The 21,328-nt window shown below is 42.0% G+C and overlaps 1 protein-coding gene across 5 annotated transcripts in view; it reads right to left on the minus strand.

Moving 5' to 3' along the window:
* Positions 1-249: 249 nt before the first annotated feature.
* The window catches only part of SH2D1A (SH2 domain containing 1A), a 29,448-nt gene continuing 8,369 nt past the window's right edge, over positions 250-21,328 (minus strand). The window contains exons 1-5 of one of the 5 annotated variants that reach the window (XM_080553318.1): positions 15,338-15,517; positions 14,697-14,964; positions 2,245-2,308; positions 711-846; positions 250-388 (exon numbers count right to left, since the gene is read on the minus strand). In XM_080553318.1, coding sequence (XP_080409444.1) covers positions 330-388; positions 711-846; positions 2,245-2,308; positions 14,697-14,833 — 396 coding nt within the window. In that variant the 5' untranslated portion in view covers positions 14,834-14,964; positions 15,338-15,517 and the 3' untranslated portion in view covers positions 250-329. The other 4 variants (XM_080553317.1, XM_080553319.1, XM_080553321.1 and 1 more) reach the window with 4 other exon arrangements.

The following is a 21,328-nucleotide window of genomic DNA, read 5'->3' on the forward strand; positions in this document are numbered from 1 at the left end:
CCAGAACAAAGCACAGAAGAGTCCAAAGTCAAGTCATGTAAAACAGAGGAAATAGTCTTGAGGTGAGAAAATATTTTGCACTTAGGATTACAAAGAGAAAAAAAAAAAAGATATGACACCATTTAGTAGTTGATTTTTTTGTCTTCTCGCTCATAAAAAAAAAAATCAAAACATTTTGAAACTAAAAACTTCTAAACCTTGAGATAGAAAAACTATGAAACACATTTCTGCAAATGTTACAGGAAAACTCACGGAGTTGTATTTACTATCGTATAGCTTGTTCTGTTCTAGAGCATGGACTAGAGGCAGTACTGGAAGGTACAGTCATGTCACTCTGGGAAATGGCTTCGTGCTGGCTGCAGGTAGAAGTCACGGCTGTCATTTCTCCCTAAAGAAAAATAATCACAAAAATACAGAAGGATGAACACTGCAAGAGAAAGGACAGATCAGATGAACCATCCCTACAAGAGCCACAGTGGTGGGGAGGGCAGGTAGCCACCTCCTGAGTATCACTCAGGAATACATACGCCAGAGTATCACTCAGGAATACAAATTCAAAAACAATTTTCTGAACACACTGACAGCCCCTAATAAGTCACATTTTTGTCAGTGCCCTGGTGCTGGCTCCTTTAGGCCAATGATGCAAACAGGCCCAAGACCTCCATCCCCACCATACAGGGCCCTGCTCAGCTGAGTCTCCCTGTGGGTACCTGCGGGACATGCAACTTTTGCATGGTTGACGACTGGGTGCTGCAGGGGTGTGATGATGCCTTGGTCAGGTTTCTGGAAAGCTGAAATGAGGTTGTGCACTTTCCGAAAGAGCCGCCGGTGAACCCCAGGTGCCGTCTGTGAAGCCAAAGGCGAGAGATGAGGGGACGGCGGTGCTCAGGGTCCTGATGCAGAAGCTTTGTCCTCAGAAATGCAACTACATCCAGGGATGGAGCGAGCCCTTCCCTCAGCCCCCTCTGCCTGCCAGCTTAAAGCAAGCTAATGAGCAGTGGGTGCTCTCCTCCCACACCAGTGCACAGCGGCCTCCCCACACCAGGAGAGGTTTCACGCCATGGAGGTAGGAGGCTGGAAGAGGGATAATTTTCTAATCACCACAACAAGAGAAACCCAGAGCCTGCGGTGCTTGTTAGGCACATTTCTGGACACCTGTGTTGTGAAACACAGATAAAGTTCTCCTCAACACAACCAGGAAAAGCCTAAGACTCATGTGCAGAAAGCCAGTAGAGGTCATGGGAGGAGCTGTAGCAGGCCAAACACCAGACACTGCAGTGACAGGGCCAGGCTGCAGCCCTGCTCAGGGAACTCCCCGGGCAGTCAGAGAGCCCTGGGGGTCCCAGCACCTGTCTGGGCACCACTGCTTGTCCCAGCCCTCCTGGGCAGCACAAACCCTCAGGGTTTGCTCCCAAGGCCTTACAGGGATAAATGAGTGAAATCTTCCTCCCGCTCCCAAGGGCGAGGCGGATCATTAGGTACTCTGCAGTAATGTGAGTTGGTTTTATTCCCTGACCTGATTCTGTGTAACACCAGAGCACTACAGCCATTTCTGTTATCACAATGGCCAAGGCATTATGCCTGTCTAGCAACTTTTTATGTTTGTATATCGGTGTTCATTAAGGTGCAAACAGAAATATAATTATGGAGTAATACGCTGACTACATACAAAGAACAAGACTTTCATAAAAGAAATAAGGCCAGCATCTAGATTCCAACAACCTCAATTGTTCTCTCTATCGCAAATAGTGTCACGCTGCACCTGCACTACCAGTTTCTTATCGTATGTGTGAAAATAGATTTTTGTAACAAGTTTTGGCTACCATATATACCATATTGCACCTTTGATAAATTAATCTGAAGAAAAATTAAGTTTAAAACTGCACATTGAAAAACATTTCTTTAAATATGCTGGTGTTCATGGTATGTGAGATAGAAGGGAATTGAATACTGATTGTGCTTGTCAAATTATAAAAACACAATATTTTTGTAATTTAAAATGATGCAAAATAATGCACTAATGCATTATGCAATAGCTGAAAAGTAACAGGGAATTAATTTATGAGTTCAAAATTGTCAGAAGCGGCACCAAGACATCTTAGTGATGGGCTCATTCAAGATCATTACCTTCAATGAAAATCAGACTTTGCAGAAACATGAATAATTTGAATATATTTCATTCAATCAATACTAATACTAAACAGGATAGAGAAGTTTTTGGAAGAGAAAAAGAGAAGTACACACCTCAGCACTCCAGGACCCAGTTTCTGTCTTGGACACTCTGTAGGTATAAACGTAACCCTGATGCCTGTGGAAAACAAACAAAAAACAGATATTTATTACTCATTTCTACTGCTAGGTTTCACTCTGTTAGGGGGAATCAGTTCATCTGCTAACCTTTCCTTAACAATAAACTCACCCATAAACATTCTAGGCCAATAGAAAACTGAGACACAGACCAGATGCGATCTTCATCGCACTGGTGGGTTTTGGTGTTTTTTGTTTTTTTGGGTTTTGGATCAGGGAATTGGTCTGACTCAGATCTCTTTTATTTTTATATTATTTTATATTTATATATTTATATATAAATATATATAATATATATAAATATATATATATATTTATATATATATTTTTATATATATATAAAATATATATAAATATATAATTTATATATTATTTTATATTTATTATTTTTATATTATATTTTTATATTTTATTTTATATTATTTTAATAATATATTATTTTAATAATCTCAGTTATTCCAGGTTAAGTGACAATGCCCTGATTCCTGCCTCAGTGTTTTTATTTATTTTATTTTTTTCAGTGACCTCCTTTTACGGACAAACACCGGGCATACTTTGCCAGGAAAAAGAAAATGTGAATTATTGGCATATAATCTTGCTGGTCTATGATTTATTTAAATGCAGATGTTCCCAGAAGCAATAACATGAATGTAACTTATTTGGAAAGCTAGAACCACAAAATCCAGGTAAATTACTTTTTGCCTTATGAGTACATTCCTAATTCTCAAACACTGACAAGAGTTTTATAAGAGTGTGAAATCTTCTATCTTTTCAAATCTAATTTGACTCCTTCAAGAGTAAGGAGTCATACATTAACAGCATAAGGCATACTGACATCCAGACTCAGTCCTGCTTCTTTTAAGAACCCAATACAGTGAATAATTTATATGGTAGATTATTATACCAATAACCAAATTTTAACTCAGAAGCAGAGAGAACTGACGGTAGTTCCATGGGTGCAACATTAGTTTAGATGGTATCAGATAAAAAAGACCATGTATTATTTTACATAGATTTACATGAATACACAGCAGGATTTTAGGGACTGTTCACTATTTCAGGATCAATTCTTATTCTTTAGAAAACAAACAAACAAACAAACAAACAAACCAAAACAACAACAAAATACATTTCTTTCCAATTATACACAGTATTGTAGTAGTTATTACAAAATAGCAGAAACCATCAATGACACAGATAGCGTATGATTGCAATTACTTACGCTCCATGTCACGGCTCCTGGATAAATTCTTATTAAAAAGTCATTAAAGCAACCTCTGCAAAGCGGTCTCTGGTATAATTTACCTGAGCAGGAAGCTGTTAACAGTTGTCACACTGCTATAACCCCACAAAGCAGGAGAGAAAAACCCTGTCATGATTTGTGAGCTCTCCCCGCCACCGCTCAACTCCCAGCACGATGACATTCGGAGGCATGTGACATGCCGCCTCTCCCTCCCGTCAGGGCTGCTGCGGGGGCAAGCTCCCCGTGCAGCAGCGGAGGCGCCGGCCTCCTCTGGGTGCGACCACATCACCACCTCACGCACCAATTCGTCTTGCGTCCCCACAGACATGGCTTTCTGCCTGCTGCCATGTGGACCTGAAAGTTGGCTGGCTGTGCTCACCTGTTGGGAACCTATGGAAGAAAGCAGCTGGCTCTGCTTCCCCCAGCAAGCCCAGCTGCTGCAGCCCTTTGGGGACTTTTGTAGGGGCCCAAAAAGAGCCCTTGGTGTGAAAAACCCACTGGGGTTGCAGAATGAGGGAAGGATACAGAAGGACGGCACTGCTCTCCCATCTGTCCCATGGCAATGCAGCCACCCTGGTCAGGCCTCACCTGAAGTACTGTGTCCAGTTCTGGGCTCCCCAGCACAAAAAAGACAGGGATCTCCTGGAGAGTCCAGCGGAGGGCAACGAAGATGATACGGGGCCTAGAGCATCTCCCGTATGAGGAGAGGCTGAGAGACCTGGGTATGTTCAGCCTTGAGAAAAGAAGTCTGAGGGGGGGATCTTATCAATGTTTATAAATACCTTAAGTGTGGGAGACAAAAAGATATGGTCAACCTCATTTCAGTGGTTTGTGGGGACAGGACAAGGGGCAACGGCCACAAAATGGAGCACAGGAAGTTCCGCAACAATATGAGAAAGAACTTCTTCATGTGAGGGTGACGGAGCACTGGAACAGGCTGCCCAGGCAGGTTGTGGAGTCTCCTTCTCTGGAGATATTCAAGGCCTGTCTGGACGCCTACCTGGGCAACCTGCTCTAAGGAACGTGCTTTGGCAGGGGGGGTGGACATGATGATCTCTTGAGGTCCCTTGAACCCCTACAATTCTGGGATTTCAGTCTCCCATTTTAGACAACCTTGTACTATCATGTCCTTTCTTAAAACCTCTGGGAGCCTATGTATTCAGTGTTTCAAGAGCAGCCCTATCTATCTGAAAATGACAAGGGTCTTTCCTTCATCTGGGCACTTAGATCACCAGCTAAGCCGTGGTTACTGGAACTAGGATTTTACAGCCCACAGTGTGCTGGGAAATACCAGAGGCACCTTGGCATTTTGTCCCTTCTCTCTGAAGCAGCTATCTGACCAGCTCCACAATCTTTTTCTTTCAAGCCTCAAAACAAACAGGATCAGTTTGTAAAAAATCTAAACCTCACTCTCTTGCCTCCTGTTTTTATAATACCCTGCATATTACCAGGCCTTGTTCTTGGTTATCCTGAAGCCTGCCAACTGCTTCAATCTCTTTAAAATCCGTTTTTTTCCAGAAATGGCTCAGTTGTCCAGAAAGCTGCCATCTGTTGTTTCTTTCATTTTCTCTTCCTACGAGATTGCATAACTTGAATTGCTTGAGGGGCTGGGGTGCTGCCCTGACTCTGAAATGTCTGATGGCTTTTAGCACTCTGCCAAATGGGTTTAGTAAGCCAGACAAGCTGAAAAATAAAGGCCAGATTAAGTAACATTCAGGACAAAGACGGGTGAGCTATGCAGTAGACACCTATCATGTATAAAAAGAGTTCCAACTATAAAATAACTCAACTAAGCCTAGAGAAAACTCAAAGAATATCTCAGATAAAAGCCCCTGAGATACAGAGAAAGGAGCAAGACTTTGGGAACATGGAATTATTGAGCACTGCATGGAATACGGGAGGGGTATGACATTCCTATCACGGCCTTGCAAGCACAAGTGGGAGCTCTGCACTCATCTGACAAATCTACATTTTTTCCCAGAAGAGGAAAGAATGTGAGGCATGAAGGGGGCTTACTGCACTTAAGCTGAAAAACACAATGGTATCATCTGTTGGCTCTGAAGCCATCAGCAAACAAAGCCAGAACAGAATAGAACAGTGATGGCCCAGGCCCACCACCCACCACGCCTGCTTTCTCTGAGGAAATGCACAAAGGATGCGTTTTGTAAAGAACATGAACAGCTAGATTTTCCCATTTTGCTACTTTCCATTGGTGTCTTTCTTTCCACAAAATGAGTTGCAGCTCTTCTGGTAAGTACTCTCCTAACGAATGTGATCTTATCAAAACTTTCTGTTAAACAGCAGGAACTTACTTCATTACCACTTCAAGGTGCTTTCTACCTTCCACGCTTGAGCGTCATGATTTTGGTATACAAAGTTCTTTTCAGTGCTACATGGGCACAGCCTCCTGCAAAAAAGCTTTTTATGATTTAAATTACCCAACATTTACTGAGATCAGTGTGGGATGAAGGCAGATCAAGCTGTTTTTCTTAAAAACAAAAATTAAATATTAAAATTGAGGTTGTGTAGAACACTGCCTCCAAATAGGAAAATACATCAGGAAAAAGCATTTACTGGAGCTTAGACACAAGAAAATCCCCAGCCACCATTAGGGGACAGCTCCGTTTTCTTTATTTTAGTCAATTCATCACAGAAATAAAGGCTTCTAGTGTGACACAATATTCCTGTATGTGGTGTGGAGACATAGCTATAACCAAAAGCCGGGCATTGGGTGGCACTCGTCAGCTGGGGCCTCTCACACAGACCTGCTTTGAGGTCATTGCCTGGTCAGATGCAGGCCAGGTCCACCTCAACCTGAGTTTAGTGACCTAAATTTGTCTCCTTGCTGGAGAAAACCAGCAGGAGGTGGACAGATGTAATTGAGAAAAGGATTTCAGAGAGCACTCTCACGGTGACACTTGCTTCCCAGCATTTCTTGGACGATGAGCATCTCCTTACAGCCAGGAAAGATCCAGCAGAAGGCTCCCCACATCCCTTCACTCTGCCCAAGGACTGCCACAAGCCTCACTCACAATTGCAAAGCTCCTCCTATGCGCCAGTGAAACACAAGGGATGGGAGCAATCATGAATTAACGGCATGATGAATGGTGCCCCATAGATTCTTGATCAAAGGCAAAAAATGCCAAAATGGTGATGAGGGCAAGAAGAAAACATCCATTGCTATGAAAATAATATTGGATAGCACTGAGGAAACAGTGATTTGGTTACCATTAATGACTTTTTTGAACTCGTTTAACATTTTTTTTCTTTCCCCATGTGAAAGGATGTGTTATACCAGCTGGGAACTCTTCTAGCACTGTCCCCATTGCAATACCATAACTGGGAAAACTTTGTCAAAGGAAATTCTCAAAAAAGTTGCTATTACAGGAAACAGTCCATTTTGTATGATAGCTTTTTTCTTCATAGCTAGATAATTCCTCCCAAAGAGCTACAAAGGCATCATTCACAGATGACATACTGAGACAGCATCTGTCTAACTGTCCTCTCCACTCCTCCTTTTCAACTGTGATCAGACTTGTTAAAGCAGCATTTGCTTTAACAGGTGAATAATTACAATCTTCTGCACCATTGAAATAGCCAGAGGTTATTAGCTGCATGCTGCATCTTAAAATTAACCATGACATTTCAGCTGCATGGTGTATTTTAAAATCATTTCCAAATGTTTTGTATCTCAGTTGGGAAATTTTATTAAACTAATTTGTATTCATTTCTGGTTCCAAAATGGAACAAATATAAGGGAGAAAGACAGAGAGACAGGGGGAAAGCCATGTCAGCAATAAATGGCATCAATTTCTCCCTCTTCACATAACTTATTCTGATGTCTTTGCACTGTACTAGTAAACTCCTCTTACCTGGCACATTTGCGTCTTGGACTTACCTGAGAATTTCCCTTTATGAAATTGGTTAGGGACAAGCCAGTGGTATGGTTTATGAACAGAGGTCCAGAGCATTACATACTGCCCAAACTCAGCTTATAACTTTGTCACGTCTCAGCCCTTCAGGCTGAAATTTTGTCTCTGGGGTGTTTGCCTCAGACTTCTCTAAGGTATGGAGAATGGGGAAGTGCCAGGAAAGGCGACATGGTAGGAGAAGCAATGCTTTATGGAAGGAAAGATGGGGAGCTGCCTCTGTGCAAGCTGGACAGGGAAACAGCAATGAAAACTGAAGCCCTGAGTGAGTCGGTCTGAGTAAGGAAGAGGGTGAAGGGAGGTGAAGCCTCAGGGGACTTCAACTGGGAGCCGCATGAGAAGCCAGAGGTGAGGAGGGGTGAAGATGGGTGATTTGGAAGCAAAAGAAGAAACAAGGGAACAGCCCTCAGCAATGCAAGCGAAGTCTGCAGGCCATACAGCTGAACTCCTGGTATTATCAAAATGCTTTCCTGTCACCTTCGCACTGAGATCCCAAAGGGTACTGTAGCCCTTAGCATCCTGTGTCACAGTTTCTCATGTGTGAAACAGAGTTAACAAACTCTTCATCTCACAAATTGAGATAATGTTTACACACCACGTCATACTATGGAGATGAGTGCTGCAAGAGAGCCCATGGGGGAATCACTACTCCTGTATTCAGAGCAGGGTTTCAGCAGCACATAGCAAACAGCATGCAAGAGCCTGAGAGGGTCTGGCTACGGCTGCTTCTGCCTCACCCAGAGTATTTGGGCTGCAGATCTGCTCCTGAATTCCTGCTTGGAGGGACCAAGCCCAGGCAGGTGACCCCATCCCAGGGGGTGACCCTGGTGTGGGCACATGGGCAATGGGAGTAGCTGCGGAGGTGGGAGATGGCTGCCAGAGCACCCAACCTCTGAGAGCAGGGGAGCCCCGCGTCAGTGTCAGGAGCCTGTGCGTATTCGCCATGTACTCGTCGGGGACCCCCAGCCCATACTGCACGGCCTCCCTGCTGTGGTGGTGGCGGCAGCCACTGAGAAGACAAAACAGTTGAAGTCAGCCGTCCACTTAAAGTGCTTTCTTTTTCCTCTTTTAATTGTTATGTTTCTGCTTGGTTTATGAATCATGGAAAGGCCAAAGAGTCTTGTTAGTTAATGTAGGGGAAAATCCTGTTTAAACTTGTAGCTCCTCAGTCTGTCCTGGAATTTGCATTTTCTGGTTGACAAGCGGCCTGGTTCCTGCCTTATTTAGGTTTCAGACACACAATCAAGGTACAGCAACTTAGCAATTACCACCCATCAGCTAACCCAAGCTGAAGAAATAGCACTCGCATTGAGCTGATATGCAAGACCCAAGCTCTATGTCAGCAAGAGTGAATGAAATAGCTTAAATCAGTGTTTACACGGTCCAAAAAGTCTGACAGAGTTACTGTAGCTTAACTCACAGTAGCACTCTATACACACCCCCCTGAGTTTACACTTCTGATTCCCCTACCAATGCTTTTCTGGTATTTACCCATGATACTGAATCTGCTACTAGGGTGAGCTACCGTGATGCTAGGGCATGATAAAGAAACGCATTCTTTTGATTTTCTCTTCTGAAATTAACAGCCTGAACGGACATGTCAAGTCTTGTGAAATGCCTGCGAGTTTATGTATACACAGTTTTCTGTGGAAGATTGTCAGCATCTTCACCTTTCGAGCACTCCTGACAATCGGCAGAAGAGCTGCTGATTTACCTACTGGGAGAGTGTGCAGCCTTGCTGAGCAGGTATGATGCTCTGGTAGAAGGTGGTCCAGCCAAAAGCAATGCCTCAAACAGGAGCTTCTTGAAATTTGGAAATAAAATAAGAATTGATTCAAATCTGAGACAGTAAAAGGAAGGAGCTTATTTTATGGTTAGCCAGTAGCTAAGCTTCATGAATAATTATGTCCTCCAGAACAGTACCTCACAAGGCAAAAAAAAAAATTATGATAAAAGGTTATCTGGTGAAAATTCTTTCATTTTAGACCAAACTCACAAGAACTGCAATAGATAAAACACTGTTGATAGCACTGCAAATGACAGTTTCATATTTCTACAAAACATTTCTGGGTTTGCTTGGGAGTGATTCAGTGTAGCTCATTATTAGATTTCCTGTTTCTCTCCGAGCAAGGTAGGCACAGTTCTGACCATAAAATCCCTGGACCTGAAATCACTGCTTGAACTAAATCTTCAAAACTCAGGCCTGGAAAATCAAGCTAGAGCTAATCTAGGTTTTGTCATCTAACAATTTAACTCATTCTGTCATTTACTGATTGGTTAGCATAGTGACTACCCACCCTTCAGGCTGTCTACCTTTCTAAAATCTTTCCAGGAAAATCAGTGGAATACCTGAAGGCCATTAGACACGTTTTTCTCGGCAAAGATGAAGCTCACTCTGATGAGCAGGGAGCTGAAATACCTCCACTGTGCTGTAAAATTTTTTTTTTCAAAGCTGAAAATAGTGCATGGTATTTACACCAGCAACCTTGAATTGAGAGGCTCCTCCTCGGATAGAAGCTTTTGTTCCAAATTACATTTTAAATGATGATGATTATTATGTGCAGTGTTATAATAAATGCAATTATTCTGCCATTTCTATCAAACATATTACATGGGAAACAAAAGAAATGCTAAGCCAAAGCTGACTCGTGATCCTGTATCACACCTTCATGCTGTACACCTGATACATCTGCCGCATCAGAAAGTTTCAGCACGTTGCCTGAACTTGTGCACTGCGGTTATGGTGACAGAAAAAATAGCTTACGTAAAAGTCTGATGGGACTGCAGCCTATCCCCACTGCCATTACCGTTGCTTCAAGAGCTCTAAACAGTTTTCAATTCCAGCTTTTGATTATTCCCTGCAAATTGAATGCAGCACAGCACATGAATGGCTGATTTCAAACAAACGATCTGAACATACAGTTTGACAAGTATGTCATGTTTAGCTGAACGTTCACTGAGAAATATTTAAGGGTCTGAAACAACTACTAACATGCTCAAGTATATGAATCTTAAGACCCAAACTACAACTGCTTTATCTTTGCCAATTCAGGCATGAGCTGCTTGTTTCTGCATGTGCTCTCATATATCTGTAAAGGAAAGTGGCGCTTTTGGTACTCTCAGGCATTTTATTCATGCATTTTTCAGGCACAGCTTAAGAGGCTGCTTCCCAACCTAGCCCCTGTTATCGTGTCCTGTGTCCCCCCATTGACTTCATTAGGAGCAACATGCACAAGGGATTTCTGAGGGTGGTGAAAACATCAAGGGGGATATTGAGCAACAAGGAAACTGTACCAGTAAAGAAAGCTTCCCGTAACAATTGTATGCTGTTATTAAAACCTCAGAGTGCTGAATGTAGCATGTTTACAGGTAAAATGTGTACATTGTTTTTTTAAAGAATACACGTTTCTTCTATCCCTGTTGTAAGGAACAGCAAAAATCTTCTTTCTATTCAACTCTAAACAAATTTCAGGAAATGATCCTGCTCCTCCGTTGACACTTTCAAACACTAATGAATGACATCCTTAAAGTATGTATTATCAATTTAATAGTGGTATCCATACCACAAAGATCTTGGAAGCGTCTTGCCAAAAAAGCATTGCCAAAGGATGCAGGCAGCATTTTTGTTTGCAAGAGCCCCAGGGGACCCTAGTCCAAATCAAAACCCTTCTATTCTTCCATGCATAGTTTAACTGTGGTCTTAAAATATTTCTGAAAGTGGGTTCTTTATGTTTTGCCACAGCCACACCAAAAACTGTTCTCTCTTTGAAGACTATCAGGCACACCGTGACTTGGGGCAGCAGAAAGCAGCACTCAAGGAAGATAAAGAATACTTCAGGAGAAACAAAGAAGAGAGAAAGCAGAGTTTTCTAGATAAATGTGCTGACAACAGGGGCCTTGCTGCCGCAGTTACCCATCTCTATAGGTCAGGTTTTATGCTACCACCTGTCCCTTTTATGCTTGCCCTGTAAAATCAGCGTCAGTCGCAAGGCATTCCTGAAGTCTTTGACTCTTCTCCCTTTTAAAGGTCAGGGCTCCACTTTTTAATTGAAAAAGCAAAAGGTGAGTGAACCTGACTGTGAACACCGCTGCCCTTATTACATGTGTTAGGAGGCTCAAAGACTGCCAAAATATGTTAGGGCTTTCTGGGAGTGCCCAGTGGGGGCTGGCATCACAAACTTACACCATCTTTCAGAAAGGGGAGGCATTGCTTGAGCCACAGCAATGCAAAGGCAATCACAGGACTTTCTAAATGCTGTACCTGGAGCTGGACATGCGGGGCAACCACCTGTGTCGTTCAAGCTGATCAAATATTGTCATCCAAAATTTCTTTTCTCATTATTGGAACTGTGATTTCAGTTTTGTCAAGTCCCTTCTCCCTTCCCCATGGTAAAAATAAAATAATAAATAAAATAAAATAAAATAAAATAAAATAAAATAAAATAAAATAAAATAAAATAAAATAAAATAAAATAAAATAAAATAAAATAAAATAAAATAAAATAAAATAAAATAAAATGCTTAAGATGGTTGGGGTCTGGGGAGCTGGGGTTTCTTAGATTTGTTTTGTCTTACTTCTCCAGGGAAGTGCAGGGAGAGGTGAAAGAAGACAGACTGAAAGCGTTTTGGTTTTGGAAAGTGGGAACAGTTTTCTCTTTTTCTGTTCTACGAACAATAGAAACATCACCGTCAGTATGAAACATTTTCACTGCTGTTAGAAATTTTCACTGGGAAGATATTATTTTTTTTGTTTAGCTGAGATACTTTTTGCAATACACCTAGTGGTTCACCAGGCTTGTTTCTCAGGTTTCTAAAATTGCTTCAGTACTTCCAGTAAACACATGTTTTGCAGAGACTTGATATACCTAGGTATTTCTAGAGTGATCATCAGCATAGATTCTGAACAGAAATGTAAATTGCTGAATAATTTTGTTATTCCTTGTAATTTCTGTTATCTATTAGGAAGTATGAAAAAGCAGAGAGGTACTTACGCTTTCTTCTGTTTTCTTTTCTTTTTAATAAAGAGTGAATACAGCAACTGCTTGTTTCCTTCTTGGTTTTTACCAAAGCTCTCATGCACGTATGTGCTTGTCACCTGTTTCATCTCTGTGCATGCTGTTCAGACTTGAATTTGGAGGATTTGGTCCATTGCCAACACCAGGCTTAGCATCCTCCACTGAATACGTATCTACATCTCTAATGCCTTCTGTACTTGCTCCTCCAGACTCTCTACCGAAGTGCTTTGCTTTAGTAAATTTGCCTGTTAAAGCACTTCTGTAGTTTATGGCACACATTTCTCTAAGCTGTCATTGCTATCTCCAGTGTGAGACCATTTCCTGATATTTTTATGATACCTGTCTTCAAAGTTATTGTGTGATACGTTGCTTACTGTATCCGCTATTTCTTACATAATACTCTAAACTGAAATATTAGGGAGCATTCAAGCCAAGGCTTAACTCTACCATTTTTCAGCCACCTTACTGTCTGTATTGGACCATATTCATTGTAATATTTTTCATTTATTCTTTTTAAATCTGGATTTATCTAAGATGATATTGACAATTTCCCTCATACATTGTGGCTTATATAAAAAAAATAAAAAAGTTTTACATTCCAGAAGAAACCTGCATAGCATTCATCAGTAATATTTTTTGCTTTTCCCCTTTGCTTAGCATATATATGTTTGAATGTGACATAACATGAAGACATGAGTGGTCCATAATTTCCAGAAACAGTTAGGTTGGTCTTTTATCTTTTTCTCCAAAGCTTGCTGTAGTTAGCAATCCTTTCTGTTCTTCCTATTTTCATTATATATATATATATTAATTCATTCATGAAATTTCATCCTAAAGATATAAATTACCACTAACATGGCAAAAAATCCTAACTGTTGCGCACAAATGAAAAACCTTGTTATATACTTACAGCCTGATTTAGACTAACGGTGGATTTAATTTTAGGATTCTCTATTTTATGCGGCATTATAACATTCTGCCTGACCCTTTCTCTAATGCCTTGGTGTTTTACCTGCACTGACTGAGTTCTGAGTGTTAAAGGAGATATATCACCATTTCCTCTGATGGTTATTTAAAACAGATTCTGCTTTTATTGCCTATTGCCATCACTGGAATCATAGCACTCCTTACCTCTTGCTATGTCTACTGCATTTTCATTTAACTCAAGATGCTTCTTATGTCCCATTTTTCAGCTAGCTGTTAAGGGCTGAGGTATTTGTTAGCAGAGGCACCTCTCTTGGTTCACCTGATTTCATGAGAGAAGAAAGAATACATCTTCTGCCATGAAGACTTTTCACTAAAAGAAGGTGGTGTATTTTTGGATTGCCTATTACCTTCTTGCATCTCTCCATTTACTGCTCTACAACAGGGGAATAATAATGCTCACCCAGGGCTTAATTGCATATTGTTGGAAATGTATTCAAGACCTTTGGGGAAAACCTGACTTAGGACTCTTCCTCTGCTTTTTTTTTTTTTTTTTTTTTCTCGAAGTACCAAAGTGCCCTTTCGCTTTGCTCACCATTAGCTATTTTCTTTCTGGCCTTAACACAGTTTTCCCTTGCTTTTCTTCTCCTACTAACGCGACACTCATCAGTCTGTGCAGCCCTGGCAGACACATCTTTGTTCCGTTGGTGCTATGGTGATTTGTTGTACAGTGGTCTCTCTCAGGACTTCTCATTCCTCTGCCTATGCCAAAAGTAGGGTAATTAAAATGCCTCATTAAAATGAGGTTCTATGACTTTACAGACCCCAGTTCTCTTGAGCAAACCTCTCTATCCCCACTCTGACAGACCATCCCATTAAATATTTTACCTTTCACCCTATATGATGAAATATTACCACTTCGTATTTTGCGTACTTTAAAGGTAGTTCACTCCAAGCCCAATGGCTCACGGGACACCCAGCCTGACCAAGAGGATCCCAAAGCAAAGGCACACTCTGTGTGACAAAACGCTTTGCGCTGCTCTCCCCGATAAGTGGTGATGCTGGCGATGCTGTGGGTGCACCCATGAGCGCACTGGAGGAGCAGAAGATAGCAGGCACAAAGGCGAGCTGCTCAGCCCTTCATGGCACCTCACCCGCCCTTCCATGTTCAGACACTGTTCTGACTCACTACATGGGACCACGCCACGCCAAGGATGCCCAGGTTGGGATCCGCAGTGTCCCCAGCACCCCTACCGCTGCCCGTCCACCCGCACTCACAGCACGCAGAGGCAGTAGACCCCCGGGATGCTCTCACTGTCCCGCAGCAGGTAGCTGCCGTCAGTGCCCGCCGCCAGAAGCAGCTTCTCCCCGGCCTCACGGCTGATGCTCCCGTGGTAGATGGGCAGTGCCTCCATGGCAGGGCCGGCTCTCCCTGCACCTCAGCTGGCTCCTCCGCCGCACGCTCCCCTCCGTCGCGCCAGCCGGGCGGCAGATGTAAACAGGATGTGTTCACACTTCTGCAGCCTCTGCACAGGGCGAGATAGCTCTGAGGGAAGAGTGAGGAACGAACACGTTGTCTTTGCTTTCTGTCGGCGTGTTGTTGTATGGCTTTTTTTTTTTTTCTTTCCTTTGCCCCTATTTTATTTTGCTGTTTCGCAGGCTGTGACATCCTTGCAGCATTGCAGCCCACATGCTGAGGGACCGTCTCAAGGCCTGCTCTTCCCAGGCGGCTCCCTGCTCGGCCAAGATGGGATGCAGTGACCAGCATGAACAAAAGCAGGGGCAAAGAGGAGCGAGGCAGGACCCTGAAGGCCCTCTGTGAACCAGGGATGTGTTTTTTAACCTCTTATTTGTGAAATCCACAAGGGTAAGAAACCAAAGGCGGCAAGCTGGCCTCACAGCCCCACCAGGCCACTCACCTCAGTCCTCAGGTACGCTGCTCCACAGCGGCCGGCCTGGTGTCCAGAAAGGCTGACCCTGACTGATTTACCTAATGAGGAGTTATTTTCGTAGGCTTTGGTGGTGTTTAACCACTGCTAATGCTCATTGGTTTTGCTCGGAGGCAGGCAGCCTGAGCGTGGGCAGGGAGGCCCCACACATCCTTCCTGATGCCATCGGCACTGCTGTCACCCGCACATGCAGGCAGCCGAAATCCAGACACCTCTGAGCAAAAGCTATTTATCTCAGCTGCTGTGGTCACACATATATTCCTCAGCGTGCTTGTCACCTGAGAGCCCCTGTACTCTTGGGCTTGCACACGGGTCTGTTTGCAAACAGGCTGAAAACGTGAGTTTTTATTCCAAAGCAATTTCCACCCAACTGAGTGTATTGCTGGAGCTGAGCAGTGCTGAGGTGGCCCTGCCCCTCCACCAGGCCAGCCCCACCAGGCTGCCACATACTTAGGGCTGAATTCATCCCTGGTTTGGCCATGTCCTCACAGCTGGGCATATGAGGATGACCAAACTAAAAATACAATGATTTTGTGATCGCTGCTTGTGACTGATTCATTCTGAATTGAGCTTGCTGACGGGACCGGGTAAAATAAGATCATCTTACTGAGGTATTCACCAAACAGTGTGTCCTGGTTGAAGTTTAGGATAGGTAAAAAAAAAACTCTCTGTAGCCGCACACACTTAAGGAACAAGAAACAATAGTTAAAGAATAAAATAAGGGTTGCTCCTTTTAAGTTTGAATCAATTTAAATATTTTCTCTTTGACCATTTCGAAGTTCATGTCTTTCATTTCTGACCTTTGATACTGTTTTCCCTTAAAAATACATTTTTCAAATTACTTTTAGCTTTTCCCCCCGAGGGATGGGCATTTGCAGCCATTGTGTCACTGGGCAGCTTGTGGGTGGGTGCTGCACCCCAGTCGCCTACAGCCAAGCTCCAGTGTCACCATGTTCCCTGCAGGGGCACCCCAGCGAGCCTCCCTGCCTGATACCAAAGGACTGAGACAGCTTTGGAAAAACCCAGCCTAAGAGGGACTGAAAACTTCCACTGCCATGTTTATGGCTCTTCGGGCTGGTAACACAAGTGCTCATTACCCCATTGATGTGAACCTAGGGACTCAGCTATCCTGCCCATTTTTTAAAATCTGTTGTTAAAGTATTTGCACAACAAAGTAGAGCTACTGCCTACTGCAAATGTGATTAATGTGGATAGTGACAAGGTGTAAGCAAAGAACTTGTTCCCTTGTGAATCTACTGCCTATTTTTTCTCATTTTCTAAGTTACCTGTACTTTTGGGGATTTCATCTAACTTTTCAATTTCTTAACTTATTTTTGTTATTAATTGCTGATTTCATAAAAAGTTTGTGTGTAGTTAGCTGGAAAGGAAAAACAGCCAGAGTCACCCAGTGCTGCAGGTCTCATTTTCCCACTCATCAGATTTCAACTGAAGCATATGTAGAAAATCATAAAACTTTTGACTACGAGAAACTCTCTTAATAAGGGAGTCACTGTACTACCAGGCCAGCTTACATCCTCCCAGCTGCTTGATGAAGCTATTACTGAAAAATAAAGAGCTGTAAACACCCAACTTTGCTTTTGTGGGTAAAGAACCCACAGAAGTCCACTGGCCAAACCCTGAAGCCAGGGTTTCTGTACAAATCCATTTATAGCTGTATTGTCTATGGGGATATGCAGCTTTAAGATGTAATGAAATGCTGGTTTCTGGGACAAGGTACTGGTGATTTCTTTAAGCACCCCAGGCCTGGCCCTGTAGGATGCTGGACACTCCCTTTTCTTGCTTGGTTTGTAGAGTATTCAGCATATGCTGGACAACAGAGTTTTGGTCCTTGACTAAATCAGTCCAGCAGTGCTTGCAGCACACTGTGAAAAATTATCTAAAAAAGACATGAAGGAAAGGAAGCACTTAACAGTGCTCTGAATTACTTGGCCATGAAAAACAGGCTTAGAAAGACAGGACTGCAACAGACCTCTTGGGCCATCAAGTCCAGTTCCCTGCTATCTTAGCCAAACACATCATATAATCCCTTTCAGAAACTCATTATACTCTGTCTTAAAAGTAGTTCAGGGTTTTTTGTTGTTGTTGTTTTTCCCACTGTTCTCATTGGAAAGCAATTGCAGAACATCACTATTCTGTTGTTTGGAAACCTGCTTCCAATTTCCATCCTAAATTTATTCATGACCAATTTATACTCATTTGTTCTTGTGCCAATGTTGTCCTTTAGTTTAAATAGATGTTTTCTCTGCCTGGAGCTTATGCCTATGCAGTATTTAGAGTGGCCTCCATCAGACTTCATTTTGCCAAGCTCCTGTCACACTTAAGGCTCTCCCTTCCTGTGGGCACTCTAATCGTCTTTTTTGGTAGCTTCCCAGGTGTGAAGTGAATCATTTGCGAACAGTGTACACTATCCGGGCTGCAATCTAACCTGTGCTTCATACAGTGTTACTGATGCATTTCATTACCCCAGGGAAAATCCTTTGCTTTGCGTGGTCTGTGTCTTTCCCCACCTTAGTCATTTCTTTCCCCTGAGCACCCAGGTGTAGTAGAAACCTGGTTAACAAGATCCAGCTGCATGATCCTGCACTCAATCGTTCTGAATCTCATCCAATTTATCTTATCCCAGTCCTCAAGGTCACTCAGTTCTTCCTAAATGAGAGATTTATTTGTCTCTGCAGTGACAGTACCTCCCTCCCTTATGCCATCAGTAAATTCCAGTAGCACACACTTATTTTTATGCCAGCATCATTAATAAAAAAAATGTTAAATAGTATCAGTCCCAAGGCTGATGATTGGGAAACTCACTACTTCCCTCAGAACTGATCTTCTCCTCCTACTACTCACTTTGTTATCCACTTTTCAATTTTTGTACTCATCTCCTATTTTAGCTAATAATTTTCCATATGGCACAGTACCAAATGCTGTACTTAAGTTTAAATAATTAGATCTAACCACTTCTTTTGTCTAGAAAAATCAAATATGATGGTATTTCAGGTGCCGGAACTTGTAGAAGTGCCTGAGAAGTGGAGGTAGAGAAGACAAAATTAAATCACTTCAAGTTTGTTGAACACCTGCAAAGACTGGAGCTGGTTTTCATTTTCAGATGAGCTGCTTCTTTCATACCTAGCAGTGACATTTTCATAGATTGTTGAATTTTGTAACAGTTCTGGATATAATAACACTAATGCAAAGCATCATTAAAATTCTTGGATGTTGTTAATTGCCTGAAAATAAGAATGACCTTCAGGACCTTTACGAAATTAATGCTGCTGCAGTACTGTTATAGGAAAGCCTTGTATAAAGACCTTTAAATCAAGATAAAAAGTAAAATATCTATATTGGTAGTTTTGCTGATACAGCGGTATTATCATAAATGCCATCTCTGTAGAAGTACTGAAAAAGCACCTTCAGAATCACTAGCTATTGCAATGTTTTTTTAAAAAGAATTAACTGGCAAAAAGCCACATTAAAACACATCTAACTTTAAATGTGATTCTCATTATTTCGTGTCACTTTCATTTTTAGTGTAATCTAACAAAATATTCAGAATGACTGTATAGAATAGCACTTGCAGACAGTCTTGCTATTCAAATAAGAAAGTAATACTGAGATTCAGTAAAACATTGGTTATACTACAGAGTACCTGCAGAGTCACCATTATCATGTCACCTTTTTGAGCTGAAATAAGAGAGATTGAAAAAAGCAGGCTATAGTTAACTAATGTGTTACAGGTCTCTGAGCATCGATACAGAAGGAGAATCCAAGGAAAGTTTGACTTAAGGTTTACACATTAGCATACATTTCTGCAGCCTTCATGTTACTTGTGATATTCTATATGTGTTGCTTGGAGGACAAAAAAAAAAAAAAAAAAAAAAAAAAAAAAGTTAGAGAGTTATAATAAATAAAGTTTGGATTCAGGTGCAGGTTCCAAGCTTTATACTCCAGGATGCATAAATTGGACACATCTCACTCACTTTAGAGAAAGGCCAGCCTATAAAACTGAGTTGTCACAGAACTACCCAAATGTTTGGGTAAGTGTGAGGGAGGTTGCAGATCCAGGCTTTTGCCCCCTTCAAAATAAATAGATAGCCCAGGGGAGCATTCCTCACCCGGCAATATTAATTCCTGCAGTGGAACATTAGGTGCTGTGTAGAGTTCTGTACAGAGCTCAGAATTTGAAAAAATGATTTTTCTCATCACTTGGGAAGTGCATGTTTGGTGCTGTCGGTGGGAGCTGGTTATGGGAGAGACTGAGAATCCGAAAGATTATGGACCTTTATGAATGAAATTCTTTATACTCATCAATTTTTGTCCTCTGAGCACAGGTAAACACACACATACCATAAATGATGACATTTCAGTGAACTTTAACAAAGCTATTTCCTCTGTGTGGCCTCACAGCTTACCTGTGCTGTTGTTCTGATTGTTTTTTGAGCAAGATAACACTAAAATTGAAAGCTACATAACATGATGAAATTCATATTAAAAGTTATCTGTGTTTTAATGCGGTTTCTCTTACCAGTTACTATTTCGTACTTCTTTCTCCAGAAGCAGTGCAACAGCTGGCTATTTTGCAGGTGCATGTGCCTTACCCAAGCAGAGATGCCATTTACGATAATGTCAGCATGAACAGCACTACTCATAGAAGCTTGCACTTTTTTATTTTCCGCTATTACTCTTTCAACAACCCTTTCCCGTAAAATTCGGCAATGCACGGGTAGTCATGAGGATTAGGCACCCAGCTGCTTTGGGGACCAGGACCTCCACGTCTTTATGATTTAGCTGAACCAACTTCAAAGTCGACAGGGCTAAATCACATAATGACACTCTCCGGGTGGACTAAATGTCCACTCTGGAGCTCTTCCTGGATATATTCCTATGCGAGCAAGTCTGGAGTTGAATAAAAGCTTTAAAAACTAGATTTCCACATGACACACATGCACAGTAGTTAAAATTGATTTGCTGACATCCTACCCTAGTTCCTAATGGATATTTATCTGAATTACAACAGCACCATGTAATTAGGCATAAATAAGGGCTTTTGTTCTGGAGGGGAGGAAAGTTTATCAATTCCAAACCATATGCAATTGCGTGTCTAATCTCTTCCTGCAATTATTTCAAATGCACATCCAGATGATAGCATTTATATTCATTCTGAGATTCACTGAGTTTGAGACCAGAAGGGATCATTATACCATCTGGCCTGACCTCCTGGATATCACAGGCCATTACATTTCTCCAATTACCTCTATACTGAGCCCCCTAACATGTGTTTGACTAAAGCATAACTATTTTTGACTAAAGCTTATCTCCCAAAAAGGCATCTAGTCTTGATTTGAAGCCATCAGGAGGAGCAAATCCACTACTTTGTGGGTACTTTGTTCCAATGGTTAATCACACTCACTATTAAAAATGTAGGTCATGTTTCCAATTTGAATTTGTCTGGCTCCAGATTCTATCCGCTGGTTCTCGTTATACTTTTCAGAGTTAAGTTAAAAAGCCCTTTGGTACCCATAATTCTTTCCCCTCTGTAAGTGTTTATTCTCTGGAGTCAAGTCACTTCTCAAATATTCACTTTTTTTTTTTTTTTTGATAGGCTTTGCTGAACTCTTAAAAGTCACAGGGTAAAGAGTCTTCTGCCCATCTTGTCTGTGTATTTTATTTTGTCTGGTATCTGTTTCAGCAGTGCCCAACCGCTTCTCGTGATGCCAACGAGGAACATGGGAGCTGCAGGCACACACTGAATTGCTCTCCTTGGATAAACCTCTGGTCTATAATGAAGCCTCTGCTTTCCAGTGCACCACTCTGCACGCACAGGGTGAGGGAAATGACAGCGTGCTGAAGTTTCATAAATACAGAATTCAGGACATAGCCTTTGATCCCAATGGGACCGGTTTATTGTATAATCCACATTTCTTTTACAACTGTGCTCACCTCCTCATA

The sequence above is a fragment of the Anser brachyrhynchus genome (genome assembly GCF_964034855.1).
Source record: "Anser brachyrhynchus genome assembly, chromosome: 13".
Lineage (NCBI taxonomy): Eukaryota > Metazoa > Chordata > Aves > Anseriformes > Anatidae > Anser > Anser brachyrhynchus.